The following is a 15,766-nucleotide window of genomic DNA, read 5'->3' on the forward strand; positions in this document are numbered from 1 at the left end:
TTTTGGTTTTTTTAATTTGATTTTTTTTTTTTTTTTTTTCTTGTGAGACAGAATCTGGTTCTGTCAGTCAGGCTGGAGTGCTATGGCACAATCTCAGCTCATTGCAATCTCCGCCTCCTGGGCTCAAAGGATCCTCCTGCCTCAGCCTCCCAAGTAGCTGGGACACAGGTGCCACCATGCCTGGCTGGTTTTTATATTTTTTTGAAGAGATGGGGTTTTGCTGTATTGCCCAGGCTGGTCTCCAACCCCTGGGCCATGAGGTTTTGAAGCACTGTTTTGTGGTGGGATTTTTTTTTTTTCTTATCCAAAAATTATTTACTGGGTGGGTGCTGGGATCACAGGTGTGAGCCACCTTGCCCAGCCTTTGATTCTGAAATTTTTGTGAGTTCAGCATCCAGGTATACAAGCTCTTATCTTCCTGGCCACTGAGATTCTTTTCTTCCACATTCCAGTTAAGGTTTCGACCACTTTCCCTCTGATACCGTCCCTCACCATCAGTTTCTGAACCTTTTCTGAAATTTGCAAGACCATCAGAAGCTTACTTACGCAAACCTAAATGGCAGAGAACCATGTCTGGATTGAAGATGCCAGGCTGTGCCGATTCCACGGCGGGCCAAGGGGTTTTACAAAGACTCAGTAATCAGTTCAAAGCGTTTGAAGTCACAGTTTCTTTGTGAGGCTTTCACACACCAGCAAGCAAGCAAATATACTTAACACACACACTGATCAGAGAGAGGGGGAGTGAGCCGCCGGAGTGGCTCTGAGACAGCACGCTCAGTGACCAACCAGGCAGGTCTAGATTTCCCTCAAAAGGCTGACCAGCGGAGTGGGGTGGGTGGAGTTGGCTGCCTTTCTGGAAGTTCTGACGTCCAGAAGCTCTGGGCAGGTGTGTGTGGCCCAGGTGTGTGGTCGGCTGCACCCTCTGGGTTTGTGTGAGTGCACTCCGTGATGTTCTCACAGCAGCACAATCATCTAGTGATTCGTTTCTCAGAGCATAGCCCATCGTTAGGTGACCTGACATTTTATTTCTTCCTTCACTAATCAGTTTGTTGCTGCTGCAGGGGCCAGGGCCGCTGAAGGAGTTAAAAATACGACCTACTGGCAAATCAGCTGTTTAAGTTAAAGGCACTTAAACAACAGGATCACTCTGACCTTCCTGTGGTATTTTAAAAACAGGAAAGAGAGCTGAGCGCGGTGGCGCACGCCTGTAATCCCAGCACTTTGGGAGGCTGAGGCGGGCGGATCACCTGAGGTCAGGGGTTCGAGACCAGCCTGACCAATATGGTGAAACCCTGTCTTAAAAAAAAAAAAAAAGAAAGAAAGAAAGAAAAAACCAGGAGATAAAATTTCCATGTGAAAGACACCCTCCCTATACCAAAGGAATGAGGTGGCTCACACCCGTAATCCTGGCATTTTGGAAGGCCCAGGCAGGAGGATCCAGGAGGCACTCAAATTCAGGACCCACCTACGCTACACAGTGAGACCCCATCCCCACAAAAAAAAAAAAAAAAAAAAAAGCAAAGCTGGCTTGGTAGCCCATGCCTGAAGTCTCAACTACTTGGGGGACTGAAGTCAGAGAATCGCTGGAGGTCGGGGCTGCAGTGAGCTGTGACCCTGCATCCCAGCCTGGGTGACGAAGGAGACCCTGTCACAAAAAAATCAATAAGTACACAACACTAATCGTCCACAGGAGCCACCCCGATATCCACACCTTCGCCCTGTGTGTGTGTGGAGGTGTTGACAGAGGCCCTTCTGCATTTCTCAGGGGCCCTGCAGGGGGACAGGTTGCGGCTCCACTCAAACTTCACATCTGATCCCGCTGAGATCAAAACAGTGGGGCAGACCTGTAATCCCAGCACTTTGGGAAGCGGATCCCCTGAAGTCAGGAGTTCGAGACCAGCCTGGGTAACATAGGGAGACGCCCATCTCTATCAGAGAGAGAGAGAGAGAGAGAGAGACACACACACACACACACACACACACACTCACTCACTCACTCACTCACTCACTCACACTCTCTGCAGGCAATAGGCAGCGGCTGTGGGCCACCCGCCCGTCCAGCAGTGAGCAGTCGCGTCCGCAGCCACGTCCACAGCCTGCGCTGCCGCCTCCCCACCCTGGCCAGGAGCTCCAGGTCAGCTCAAGCAGGCTCCCCGCGTGCTCCTCCCGGCTCCCCAGATGATCCTCCCGGCTCCCCGCGTGCTCCTCCCGGTTCCCCAGATGGTCCTCCCGGCTCCCCGCGTGCTCCTCCCGGTTCCCCAGATGGTCCTCCCGGCTCCCCGCGTGGTCGTCCCGGTTCCCCTGGCTGCGCCCCAGGGACATGGTCCTGGCGTGGTGATGGCTGCGCCCCAGGGACATGGTCCTGGCGTGGTGGTTTCTGCGCCCTGCATTCCCCGAGCTGTTTCTCTCGGGTTCTCCCGCGCAGCTGGGGGAGGAAAAGGAGTCCAGCCGCGAGCCCCGCCTTCCCCGCGCACAGCCCCCATGCGGCCGGGAGACACGCGGGGGCGCCGGGCTCGGGAGGGCGGGCAAGTCCGTGATCAGCGCGCGCGCAGCTGCCACCGGCTCCTTCCCCGAGAGCCGACCCGCCCACGAAGGACGCCCCCGCAGGGAGACGCAGGGGGAGCGGAATCCGCGCAGTCGGTGCCGGGGACCCCGAGCGGACCCAGAGCCTGGAGAACGCCCTGCGCTTCACCCTCGTCTAAGCCTCCCCCGCACCCAGCAGAGCGTCCAGGCCCTCGAGCCCAGTCAGGCCCCGGTCCTAACGCGGGAGGCAACGCCAGCGCGCGCCTGGGGTCCTGGTGGACCACAAGGCGGACCCGAAGGGCGAGCGCGAGATCTCGGACGGCGAAGGCTTGTCCTCGGCTGAGGTGTGGAGCTGCCCCTGCGCGGAGACGTCGGCCAGAAACACAGGCCGGGGAGACACAGGGTTGCTGCGATCGAGCGGCGGGTGAGCCCTGGGGGGAGCCCCACGGCGACGAAGGCGCGACCTCGGTGGACCCGGGACAGCCGCGCGCCGGCCGCGCTCTGCGCACAAAAGCCACACGCACCCGACCCCTGAATGTGCCTTCTCTCCTTGCTTCGGGATCGGAGGCGACCTGGCCTGGGCCGGGGTGTCCCGGGAGCCCCGCCGGCCTCCGCCCTGTACCCCGAGCCCGAGCGGCGCCTGGTCCTCCTGACTTCCCGAGACTCCGCTGGGAATGGGGCCCTTTTAGCACCAACATTTCTCCTGATTTTGGTGGGCGCAGATTTCCTGGTGAAAATAGCCGCTAGGGTTAGGGTTAAGGTCTAGCATAGAAATTCCGTTTGACCCAGCAATCCCATCACTGGGTATATATCCAAAGGATTATAAATCGTTCTACTATAAGGACACGTGCACACGAATGTTCATTGCACCACTGTTCACAATAGCAAAGAACTGGAACCAACCCAAATGCCCATCGATGATAGACTGGACAGGGAAAATGTGGCACATATACACCATGGAATATTATGCAGCCATCAAAAACGATGAGTTTGTGTCCTTTGTAGGGACATGGATGAACCTGGAAACCATCATTCTCAGCAAACTGACACAAGAACAGAAAATCAAACACCACATGTTCTCACTCATAGGTGGGTGTTGAACAATGAGAACACATGGACACAGGGAGGGGAGCATCACACACTGAGGTCTGTGAGAGGGGGTGGGAAGTTGAGAAGGGATAACATGGGGAGAAATGCCAGATATAGGTGATGGGGAGGAAGGCAGCAAATCATGCTGCTACGTGTGTACCTATGCAACAATCTTGCATGTTCTTCACATGTACCCCAAAACCTAAAATGCAATTTTTTTAAAAAAGTGAAAAAAAAAAAGCCGCTAGGGCGCAGTATCCGCAGCTTGACAGAGGGAAAGCAAAAGCCTCAGCCCCGGGGACAAAAAGGCGGTAGCGAGGAACAGTGGGGGAAAGTGGGGAGGCGGATTTTTGGGGTCAACCTTTTTCTAGTTTCCAATTTTAATTTTAATTTTTTTTTTGAGGCGGAGTCTCACTCTGTTGCCCAGGCTGGAGTGCAGTGGCGCGATTTCTGCCCACCGCAACCTCCACCTCCCAGGTTCAAGCGATTCTCCTGCCTCAGCCTCCCAAGTTTCCAATTTTAAATACATGGAGGGAAGTTCGGAGGAACCATGGAAGGAAGTTGAGGAGGAGGAGAGGAAGAAACTCTTTTTCCTTGTTTTCTAGCAGTAACTGGAAATTAAGAAAGGACCGCTCTCAGTCACCCAGGCTGGAGTGCAGTGGCGCAATCTCTCTGCTCACTGCAGCCTCGACCTCCTCGGCTCAAGGGACCCTCTTATTCCAGCCTCCCGAGTAGCTGGGACCACAGGTGTGCACCACCAGGCCCGGCTAATTTTTAAGTGATGTGTAGAGATGAGGGTCTCACTACGTTGCCCAGGCTGCTCTCCAATTCCTGGGCTTAAGAAAGCCTCCTGCCTAAGCCTCCCAGAGTTCTGGGATTACAGGTGTGAGTCACTGTGGGCACTCACGTTGCCCGGCCCTAGTTCCTTTTCTGCCAGTCTAGAAGGGCAACCCCATGACTGAATGTGATTCTGAGGATGGTCCCACAGTGAGAACCTCGTTACAGTGCATCCACCTGAAACACTGCACATCTGAACTGGGACTGTTAACACCCCTGCAATGCAGCGTGGGATGTCAAGAAGTATCTGCTGATATTTGTGGGGAAAAAGCTATTTTGTTCACCTGCTGTATCAAAGGAAAGTCTGGGGAGAACTGTAGTATTTTTTTAATCAGATGTGAAAAACATTTACAGATCTTCCAAAAAAAAAAAAAAAAAGCCAGGCGTGTGGCTCATGCCTGTAATCCCAGCACTTTGGGAGGCTGAGTTAGGTGGATCACCTGAGGTCAGGAGTTTGAGATCAGCCAGAACAACATGAGGAAATGCTGTGTCTACTAAAAATACAAGAATTAGCCAAGCGTGGTGGGCGCCTGTAATCCCAGCAACTTGGGAGGCTAAGAAAGGAGAATTGCTTGAACCCGGGAGGTGGAGGTTGCAGTGAGCCAAGATCATGCCACTGCACTCCAGCCTGGGCGATGGGAATGAGACTCCATCTAAGAAAAAGAAAGAAAAAAACCCATAAGATAGGTGGGTGGTTTCATAGACAAGTGGAGGGATTCAGTGGGGTGGGGCTGACTCCGGCTGGGTTGGCACAAGAGCATTATAGCCTTTTCTGTCAGAATGTGCCATGTTTGGCTTCTAGATTCTGATATTTGTGCAAGTTCCAGAAAAGAGAATGTTGAGAACGTGATGCTGAGAGAGGATACTGCAGGCAAAGCCATCAGAACCATGATTGGACTGTGGAGAAAATGGATTTCCGTGGCCAGAGTGGTGAGAGGTTATGTACCTGGATGCTGAACTTACAAAGACTTCAGATCTAGGTAGGAGTGGAGGTATGTGAGCTAGCAGCCAATTCTTCAGTGAGTGAGGCAGAGAAATTGGTGAAAAGCAGCAAAGTGAAGACAAGAATCCTGTTTCCATTCCCCAGGGTTTCCTGCTCCATGGAATGGGGTGGGAGAAATGAGGAGATGCTGGCTAAAGAGTGGAAAGTCCCAGCCAGGTGCGGTGGCTCATCCCAGCACTTTGGGAGGCCAAGGCGGGTGGATCATGAGGTCAGGAGATCGAGACCATCCTGGCCAACATAGTGAAACCTCATCTCTACTAAAAAGTACAAAAAATTAGCCGGGCATGGTGGCATGCACCTGTAGCCCCAGCTACTGAGGAGGCTAAGGCAGGGGAAATCGCTTGAACCCAGGAGGTGGAGATTGCAGTGAGCCGAGATCACACCACTGCACTCCAGCCTGGGCAACAGAGGGAGACTCCATCTCAAAAAAAAAAAAAAAAAAGAAAGACATCTACAGATTTGATGCAATCTTTACCAAAATACCAACAACGTTCCTCAGAGGAATAGACTATGAGTTTCCAGAGGGAAGAATTCAGAGGAATTGGGTAGGCAGACGGTGGTTTAGGCAGCTCCCAGTTAATTCCAGTGAATAATTCCACTCTTAACTCTAGTCCATTGTCAACAGCTCAGTGGTTAAGAGGGAAAAATATCACCAAGTATGAGAAAATGCACCAGAAAATAATTGTCACGACTGTTTGGCAAAATGACCTTGTAGCAAGCACTTTACTGACCCAGTCTTATTTCATCTTCAAAACAACACATCAGGAAGCTTCTACTTACAAGCAGTTTGAAGTTCCCAGAGTTAAATGGCTTAAGATTTAGCAGCTGGGCGTGGTGGCTCACGCCTGTAATCCCAACACTTTGGGAGGCTGATGTAGGTGGATCACCTGATGTTAGGAGTTCAAGACCAACCTGGCCAACATGGTAAAACCCCATCTCTACTAAAAATACAAAAATTAGCTGGGTGTGGTGGCACGTGCCTGTAATCCCAGCTACTCCGGAGGCTGAGGGAGAAGAATCGCTTGAACCTGGGAGGCGGAGGTTGCAGTGAGTCAAGGTCGTGCCATTGCACTCCGGCCTGGGTGACGGAGTGGGACTACCATCTCAAAAGATTTTTCAAGGGGATTCAAACCAGAATCAGTGTAAAACCAACAGCCCTTCAATTTATTTTAAAGGTTAGATGAAAATGTTTACTCTGAATTTAAAGTGATTTGAGTCACTGTTTGAACGGATTAGTGCCATCCAACTGATGGTGTGAACTTCCCAAATTATAAGCTAATCCTGCCTAGCACTTGATTATCATTCCACATTAACCCCATGATCCACACAGTAAAATTCACACCCACCATTAAGGCCTTTTGTGCTTGAGAGCCCTAACTGAGGAGGTTGGGAACTAGGGAACCCTTTGGGACCCTCAGTGGATGTACAAACCAGCCTCCCACCGTCCTGGAGTGAATGCAGAGTGGGGACCATGTGCCTTTCCCTGGTTCCCACTGTCTTTATGTAAGGGTAGGTTGGCTGATATCAAACCAGTGATTTCATCTAGTTCAACCAAAGCTTTCACATGTGAATTGCAAGATTAAAAAAAAAAAAAGGTAAAAAATGATCACAAATATTCATTACATATCAATGAATGTGCACTATTTTCAATATCTTGGAATTCACATGTGAAAGCTTTGTTCAAATGAGATTAAATCACTGGTTTGATATTAATCAACCAACTCTATTTTGATTTTTTTCTCTCCTTTTTTTCTTCTTTTTTTTAACCATTTCGTTTTTATCAGCTAAGTCAACCAGCTCTTAACACATATTTTACTTGTTACGATATTACTGTCTGTGGCATGAGGGGACCCGAAGTGGCTAAAACTTACGGATCTGTATTTTCTGAGGCCTCCTAATACTTCAGAAATATGACGCATAACTCTGTGGAGCGGGACGACCAATGTTATTTGCACAGTAGGTATGTTTAATACTTTAATTTCCTGTGGGTGGGGTTTCATTGGGAAATGCAATCAACGCCAATCACCTAAAATGGATTCTGTGGCCCTAAACCAATCATGGGGCGGCACAGGGAACCAGAAAAGGGGCCTGGAGCCCCTCTGGTTCTCTATAAATAGAGCAGTTCAGCTCCGGGCCAGGTGGAGAGCGCATTCCACACGCGAAGAGGTCGGAGGCGGAAGCCAGGAAGGAGGTGAGTGACCAGTGAGGATGCCTATGGGGCTTAGGAGTTGGCGTGCGGGGGAGGGGTTGTTTTCAGAAAGATGTGGGTTTACTTTCTCATGCATTTGCTCGGAGACCTTGTGAAGGCAGCGGGTCTCCTTTGCACCCCATTATTACCTCTGACTCGTTATGTAACGCTTCTGTAAAATAGGAATAATACTCTCTCGGCCTGCCGGCTGCGGTGGCTCACGCGTGTAATCCCAGCGCTGTTGGAGGCCGAGGCGGGAGGATCACGAGGTCAGGGGTTCGAGACTATCCTGGCTAACATGGTGAAACCCTGTCTCTATACTAAAAATACAAAAAGTCAGCCAAGCGTGGTGGCACACGCCTGTAATCCCAGCAGTGTGGGAGGCGGAGGCAGGAGAAGCGCTCGAACCCGGGAAGCGGAGGTTGCAGTGAACTGAGCTCGCTGCTGCACTCGAGCCTGGACGAGAGAGGGGAGACTGCGTCTCAAAGAAAAAAAAAAAAAAGGGGGGGGGGGGGAAAAGAAATATTAACTTTCTCATCATGGTTAGGTTTTTGTTTTATTTTTTGGAGTTGGGGTCTCGCTCATTGCCCAGGCTGGTCTGGAACTCGCAGGCTCAAGCCATCGGCCGGCCTCGGCCTCCCGCTAGCTGGGGCTGCAGGAACACACACCACGCTGCCCGACTGCGTTTTTTATTTATTGTAGAGATGTGGTCTCACTACTTTGCCCAGGCTGGTCTCGAACTCCTGGACTCAAGCAATCTGCCCGCCTCAGTCTCCACCTCCTGAACAGGGGCACTTAGGGAACCGGGCAGGAAAACCTCTTTAATTCCGAGAATTTCAGGCTGCGTTGTCTCCCTTATATCTGTATGCTTTTTAAAAATATATTGATTTACAGCTAGGCACGGTGGCTCACGCCTGTAATCTCAGCACTTTGGGAGGCCGAGGTGGGTGGATCACAAGGCACAAGGTCAGGAGTTTGTGACCAACCTGGCCAACATGGTGAAACCCCATCTCTACTAAAAATACAAAAATTAGCTGGGTGTGGTGGCAGGCGCCTGTAATCCCAGCTACTTGGGAGGCTGAGGCAGGAGAATCGCAAAGTATTGATTTACTTAATAAAAAATAGATAAACAAAATGAGAAGGTCTCTGGATGTGTCTCCCAGGCTGGAGCACAGGGGCACAATCACGGTTCACTGCTGCGCTCACGCAGTTCTGCCGCCTTCACCTCTGGGAGTGCTGAGGTGATGGGTGAGCCACCATGCCAGGCCTAATTTACTTTCAAATTGAGAAATACATATGTTTAATCGTGTATGTGTATGGTGTACAGCATCATGTGTAATAGGTGTGCCTTGTGCAATGGCTAAATTGAGCAAACTCTCATAGGCTCTACCTCACAGTACATATTTCACGGTACAGTCTTACCAGATTTTGGTCATGAGAACACTTCCAATTGACTCCCTTAGCAATTTCCAAGTATACAATACATTGCTGTGAACTACAGTCACCATGCTGTATAGTAGACCTATGTAATGTTTTTTTTGTTTTGTTTTTTTTAAAGACAGGGTTTCACCATGTTGGTCAGGCTGGTCTTAAACTCCCGACCTCAGGTGATCCGCCGGCCTTGGCCTCCAAAGTGCTGGGATTACAGGCGTGAGCCACCACGCCCAGCCAATTTTTGTGGTTTTTTTTTTTTTGAGCCCAAGTCTTGCTCTGTTGCCCAGGCTGGAGTGTAGTGGCACAGTCTCGGCTCACTGTAGCGTCTGCCTCCTGGGTTCAAGCCAGGAGCAACTTCCAATACAATACAATATATTGCTGTGAACTGTAGTCACCATGCTGTACAGTAGAACTATTTAATGGTCTCAGTTCACTGCAACCTCCGCCTCCCGGGTTCAAATGATTCTTCTTCCTCAGCCTCCCTAGCAGCTGGGGCTACAGGCACACACCACCGCACCAGGCGAATTTTTGTATTTTTAGTAGAGACACGGTTTCACCATGTTGGCCAGGCTGGTCTTGAACTCCTGACCTTGTGATCCACCCACCTCGGCCTCCCAAAGTGCTGGGATGACAGGCGTGAGCCACCATGCCCAGCCTTAATGTAATTTTTGTTATTTCTTTTATTTTAAAAAATGTTTTAATGGCCGGGAGGGTGGCTCACACCTGTCATCCCAGCACTTTGGGAGGCTGAGGCATGGGGATCACTTGAGGTCAGTAGTTTGAGACCAGCCTGGCCAACATGGTGAAATCCCATCTCTACTAAAAACACCAAAATTAGCTGGGCGTAGTAGCGCACATCTGTAATCCCAGCTATGCTGGAGGCTGAAGGAGAGCCACATGAACCCCAAAACAGATGAGCCGAGATTGCACCGCTGCACTCCAGCCTGGGCAACAGAGCGAAACTCCATCTCAAAAAACATACATAAATAATTAAAATAAAAAATAAAAACCTCTTGGTGGCTGCAATGCAATCACACCTGTAATCCCAGCACTTTGGGAGGCCAAACAATTGAATCACTTGAGCCCAGAGTTTGAGACCAGCCTGAGCAATGTAAGGAAATCCCGTCTCTATTACAAAAATAACCTGTAAAAATTAGCCGGGCGTGGTGTCGCACCTGTAGTCCCAGCTACTTGGGGAGGCTGAGGTGGGAGAATCACTTGAGCCCAGAAGGTTGAGGCTGAGGGAACCATGGCCGCGAATTTCCCTCCAGCCTGGGTGACAGAGCAAGACTGTTTCTCAAAAAAAAAAAAAAGTTTTCTATGGCATGCTCCCACTTCCTGAAAATTACATAAGACTTTAATCCTTTTTGTGGAATGAGATAAGGAATTAAGAAACTCGCAGAGGCAGAAAGCAGATTATTGATTGCCAGGGGCTGCGGTGGGTGGGGCAGGGAGTTATTACTGATGGGGATAGGATTCCGGTTTGGGGTAAGGAGATAATTCCGGAATTAGAAAGTGGCGATGGTTGTACAAAATAGTGCATTTTCTTAGTAAAAGTGATGAATGTTATGAATGTGTATTTTACCAAAATAACCGGATATCTGTGCAGGAGCTTAATTCTCCTAGGATTTTATATTGCCCCCTCTTCCCTGCCGCAAATACATATCCTGGGGTTAACAAGAAAACTGTGTTGGGAAGCCGGGCACAGTGGCTCACGCCTGTAATCCCAGCACTTTGGGAGGCTGAGGTGGGCGGATCACCTGAGGTCAGGAGTTCGAGAGCAGCCTGACCAATATGGTGAAACCCCATCTTTAAAAAAAAAAAAAAAGAGAGAGAAAAAGAAAAATGTGTTGGGGACAATCATAGGTTGTAACTATTAATTTTTTTCTTTACCTTTTTGCGTAATTATGAGTAAGGGTTGCCTTAACGTCTTTTAATGGGAAAACATAAAGAGTTTATTTATTTATTGAGACAGAGTCTTGCTCTGTCACCCAGGCTAGAGTACAGTAGTGCTTGGCTCACTGCAACCTCCACCTCGCGGGTTCGAGCAATTCTCTCCCTCAGTCTCCTGAGCAGCTGAGATTACAGGCACCTGCCACCCACCCAGCCAATTTTTTGTATTTTTAGTAGAGACTGGGTTTCACAATCTTGACCAGGCTGGTCTTGAACTCCTAACCTCGTGATCCACCTACCTCAGCCTCCCAAAGTGCTGAGATTACAGCCACCGGGCCCAGCCAGAACTGACATTATCATTGCATCAGATTTTAGGAGCTTCACAAACATATCTGATTTGATTTACAGTCAAGGACAATGTTGTTCCCACTGAAAGGAAAACCAGCTCCTGCTCTGCACAATAATCCCCTAGAGGTCAGAAGCAAGGGGAGGTTTCAGATTTACCCCAGAACATGCAGTCCAGTAAAGACACTGGAAGAATAACAGGGTGGATTGATTTCCATGGTGCTGAGTCCAATGCTAGAGGGGAAGAGAGATCCAGGATTGGGATGAGGGGTTTGGAAGGGCGGGGTGGGTAGAGTAGAGACTTAAACTAATTGGGCTTATGCTTTCCTTCCGCAGACTTCTGAACAAACAGTGAATCCATTACCGAGAAAAACCAGGTGGCCTGTGTAGACAGGTCTCAATTAGATGCTAGTTACTGAAAGAGCTTGCTCAGAGACTGATTGAAAAATTCTCCACTAGATATGGCTGCAAATTGCAGACTCCCATGGCGTCAGGGAGAACCCCGAAACAACAGCCCTGGGTTACAGCTGCCACAGTCCGTGGCATCCCCAGGAACTCAACTTAGAAGTGACTACGGAGACCCTGAGACTTGGCACATGAACTTCAGGATGTTCAACTGCCCAGAGCAGTCGGACCCCATCCAGGCTCTGAGGAAACTCACTGAGCTGTGCCATCTGTGGCTGAGGCCCGACCTCCACACCAAACAGCAGATCCTGGACATGCTGGTGATGGAACAGTTCCTGATCTCCATGCCCCAGGAGCTCCAGGTCTTAGTCAAGGTGAACGGTGTGCGGAGCTGCAAAGAGCTGGAGGACCTGCTACGGAACAACAGAAGACCCAAGAAATGGGTGAGTAGGACCCTCGTGGTTGGTGCAGGGAAGGGGAGCCGGGATGGGGACCAAAAGAATTATCCAGTCTCAAATATCAGCATAGCCAATGTTGCAAATCCCTGATCTAGGAGATGGACAGGCATAGGGGATACAGGCACCCACACCCTGTGTGAGGCCAACATGAAAGAAAGACATTGGTGAAATATTCCGCCTGATGGAACATAGGGAAGGAGGCATTAGAGTGAACTGAAGGGGGGTCCAGAAGTCCCCACCTGAGGCAGGGAAGTGGTTGGCATCAGAGATCCAGGCATCTCTCTCCAGGTCCCCACAGGAGCCCCTAAGTTCCAACACAAGGTGTGCTCCCATTGGCAAATGGAGCTGGATTCACCCAGAATATTCCTCCTTTTCTTCTCTTTGGTTTAGAGACCCTTTCATTTAAAGGACCCATATTTATATACTTCTCTAGAGAAAAAAAATTCAGACAGGACTGCTGTGTCTACAGAGCTAACTGTGCATTGGGAAGATTTTGAACATTAATTACAGTAAAGTGTGAGCATGATGGCAGGACCCAGGGAATGTGAGAGCTGCTTTCAGGCTCTCACGGTGTGTCTGATTGTCTTTTTTCTCTACAGTCTGTGGTTAACTTGCTTGGCAAGGAATATCTTATGCTGGACTCAGAGGCTGAGATGGCTGAAGCCCCCACCAGCATCAGGGATGATCTGAGAGATGTGTCCAGCCAGCGGGCCTCCTCTGTGAACAACATGCACCTGGGGGAAGGCCAGGCGAGCCAAGAGGTGCAGACCCTGCCCAAGGTCCCTGCACTGTCCGGCAGGCAGGTGAGTGTGAGACCCTGGTGTCTGGGCAGAGGTGGGAGAAGGAGCAGGAAGAAATCGTGTGGCTGCTGGACTGATTGAGAGATTTGACACAGGAGAAAATTAGAGCCATTCTCCATTAACATGGTACATCCCCAGACATTGCTGGGCCATCACAGAGAGTGAAGCCTCGTCTACTTTTCCATGAAAACTTTTAGCATTTAGGGTAGGGGCTAAGAAATGGTGCCAGTGAAGTGAGGGAGGCAGTTGGCACAGATGAATGAACTGAAGGTCCCTTTCCCATGGCCAGTTTCCTCAGTCATTTCACGTAATAATTCAGCAAGGAATTGGTTTCTGCAGATTGTCAATTTCTTAATTTGAGGAGTGTTTCTCAACTGGGGTGATTTTGCCTTTCAGGACCCAGTTGCCATGCGTGGAGATGTTTTTGTGTCATTGTAGGGGGTGGTGGGGTGTTCACAGCATCTGGAGGGTGGAGGTGGGGTCTCTGCACTGCACAGGAGCATCCCCACCAGGAGGGTGATGTGATGCAGCCCCTATGCCAGTGGTGCCACCTAGGTCAAGGTCAGGGGCTCCTTCCAGCATCAGGGGCTGGGAGACGGTGGCATGGCTGGGAGAAATAGGCTCAGAGAAACAGAGTGAAAACCACCAGGCACAGGGGCTGATTTAGAATATGGAGGGTACGGATTAGGGACAGACTCAGAAATGAGGTGGTGATGTTGACTTGGGGTGATGGGGTGGCCCAGAGGAAGTCTGCACATGTTTCCACCCTGTGTCATTAGAAAAGTTGGTGCATCCAATCAGGAAGGGACAGACATGTTTGTGCTTCCACCAGTGTAGACCCAGCAGTCATTGCTCTTGGTTTTTCATTGTCAGGGAGAGGGCTTCCTGCTACAAAAGAGTGTTGTCATGAAAGGTGACCCAAAGGTTCTGAGACCCAAGCAGAACCTGGAGAAGCATCTGAAGGAAAACAGCAAAGAGAACCCAGGACTCACATCCCCAGAGCCACAGCTTTCACAGGGTCCCAGTGAGTATGGAGACTTGGATCCACAGGGAGTTAGCCCCTCTCTTCTGGGGTGGGGGTCTGGGCCAGAATTATCATCTCCTGGGGGAGTTGGTGCTCAGCTGCCAAAGCCTCTCCATCCCCCACTCTCCAGAGGCGTGTGGTCCCATGTCTTATGCTTGAGGTGGAGGGGAAGTTCTCAGCCAACTTCAGAGTTTGGTTGCAATGAGTTTAGTGAATTGAAAATGCACTTTATTCACTGTTTTATGTGGAATTCCTTTTTCCAGCAGATCTGGTGAGGGCAAAGGATGGGAAGGAACCCCCAAAAAGAGCCTCTGTGGAGAATGTGGATGCTGACACAGCTTCTGCCTGCACAGTGGAGACAGAAGCCTTGACTCACAGTGAGGACAGAGGAGACTCTCTGAATCCGAGAGGTCCCAAAAGAAGGAAACCAGACGCCACCTCCATTTCCCAAGAAGAGCCTCAAGGAGGAGCCACACCTGTGGGCAACAGAGACTCCCCGGGACCAGCTGGGATGAATCCAGTTCATTCCCCAGGCCCTGCGGATGCAGGCAGTCACCCCGATGGCCAAGAAGCCGTGGCATTGCCGCCATTTGTGTGTGACGAGTGCAGTAAAGCATTTAAGTATTTCTCCCAGCTAAAGCTCCACAAGAGATCACACACAGGAGAGAGACCCTTTGAATGTGAGTGTGGGAAGCGCTTCTTGCAGGCCTCAGACCTCCGGGTTCACCGGCGAATCCACACTGGCGAGAAGCCCTACATGTGTGACGTCTGCAACAAGAGGTTCGCCCACGAGTCCACCTTGCAAGGTCACATGAGGTTGCACACGGGGGAGAAGCCGTTCAAATGCAAATACTGCGGCAAGGTCTTCGGCCACAAGGGGAACCTGAACGTTCACCTGCGCACCCACTCTGGGGAGAAACCCTACAAGTGTCCCACGTGTGGAAACGTCTTCCGTCAGTTGGGAACATTCAAACGTCACCTGAAAACACATCAGAAACCACTTCCCAGTGATTCCAGAGAGGGATCCTCAGCCTCCACCCCAGGAGAGGGTGAATGATGACTTTTCTGCATGTTATCGGATGGCACAGGACGCATAAAGCACTTGATAGGTGTTCCCAGGATGTTTGAGTAAATATGTATGTATCCTTCCCTGTGCGTTTTGTTTCCTGTTTGATGATGCCTATTGCTTTCTCACAGATTTATTTTAGTGTTTGTTGCTGTTTCTCTTCCAATGAGCACAGGTCTCATCATTTTCCAGTATCTTACGATAAGAAACTGAGCACAGTGGCATGCAACTGTAATCCCAGCTACTGGGGAGGCTGAGAGGCAGGAGGATTGCTTGAGTCCAGGAGTTTAAGTCCATCCTGGGCAACATAGTGAGACCCCATCTCAAAAAAAAGCAAAGAAACATGTTTCTATTTTTAGTAGAGACAGGGTCTGGAGTGCAGTGGTGTGATCTTGGCTCACTGCAACCTCTGCCTCCTGGATTCAGGTGATTTTCCTACCTTAGCCTCCTAAGGAGTTGGGACTACAGGCGCAAGCCACCATGCACAGCTAATTTTTGTATTTTTATTAGAGAGAGATGGGGTTTCACCATGTTGGACAGGATGGTCTCGATCTCCTCACCTCGTGATCCACCCGCCTTGGCCTCCCAAAATGCTGGGATGACAGGCATGAGCCACCGCACCCAGCCAACTTTATTTATTTATTTATTTATTTATTTTTTGGGACGGAGTTTCGCTCTTGTTACCCAGGCTGGAGTGCAAT

General features: G+C 50.2%; 1 protein-coding gene across 1 annotated transcript; it reads left to right on the top strand.

Moving 5' to 3' along the window:
• The first annotated feature begins 11,773 nt into the window (after positions 1-11,773).
• On the top strand, positions 11,774-15,056 carry LOC116540006 (zinc finger and SCAN domain-containing protein 5B-like). The gene is made up of 4 exons (XM_032263300.1): positions 11,774-12,160; positions 12,775-12,978; positions 13,849-13,999; positions 14,263-15,056. The coding sequence occupies exons 1-4, from the start codon at positions 11,774-11,776 to the stop codon at positions 15,054-15,056; spliced, it is 1,536 nt and encodes a 511-aa protein (XP_032119191.1).
• The last annotated feature ends 710 nt before the right edge of the window (positions 15,057-15,766 follow it).

This window comes from Sapajus apella, unplaced genomic scaffold (genome assembly GCF_009761245.1).
Source record: "Sapajus apella isolate SASKATOON/1434 unplaced genomic scaffold, GSC_monkey_1.0 scaffold135, whole genome shotgun sequence".
Taxonomy (NCBI): domain Eukaryota; kingdom Metazoa; phylum Chordata; class Mammalia; order Primates; family Cebidae; genus Sapajus; species Sapajus apella.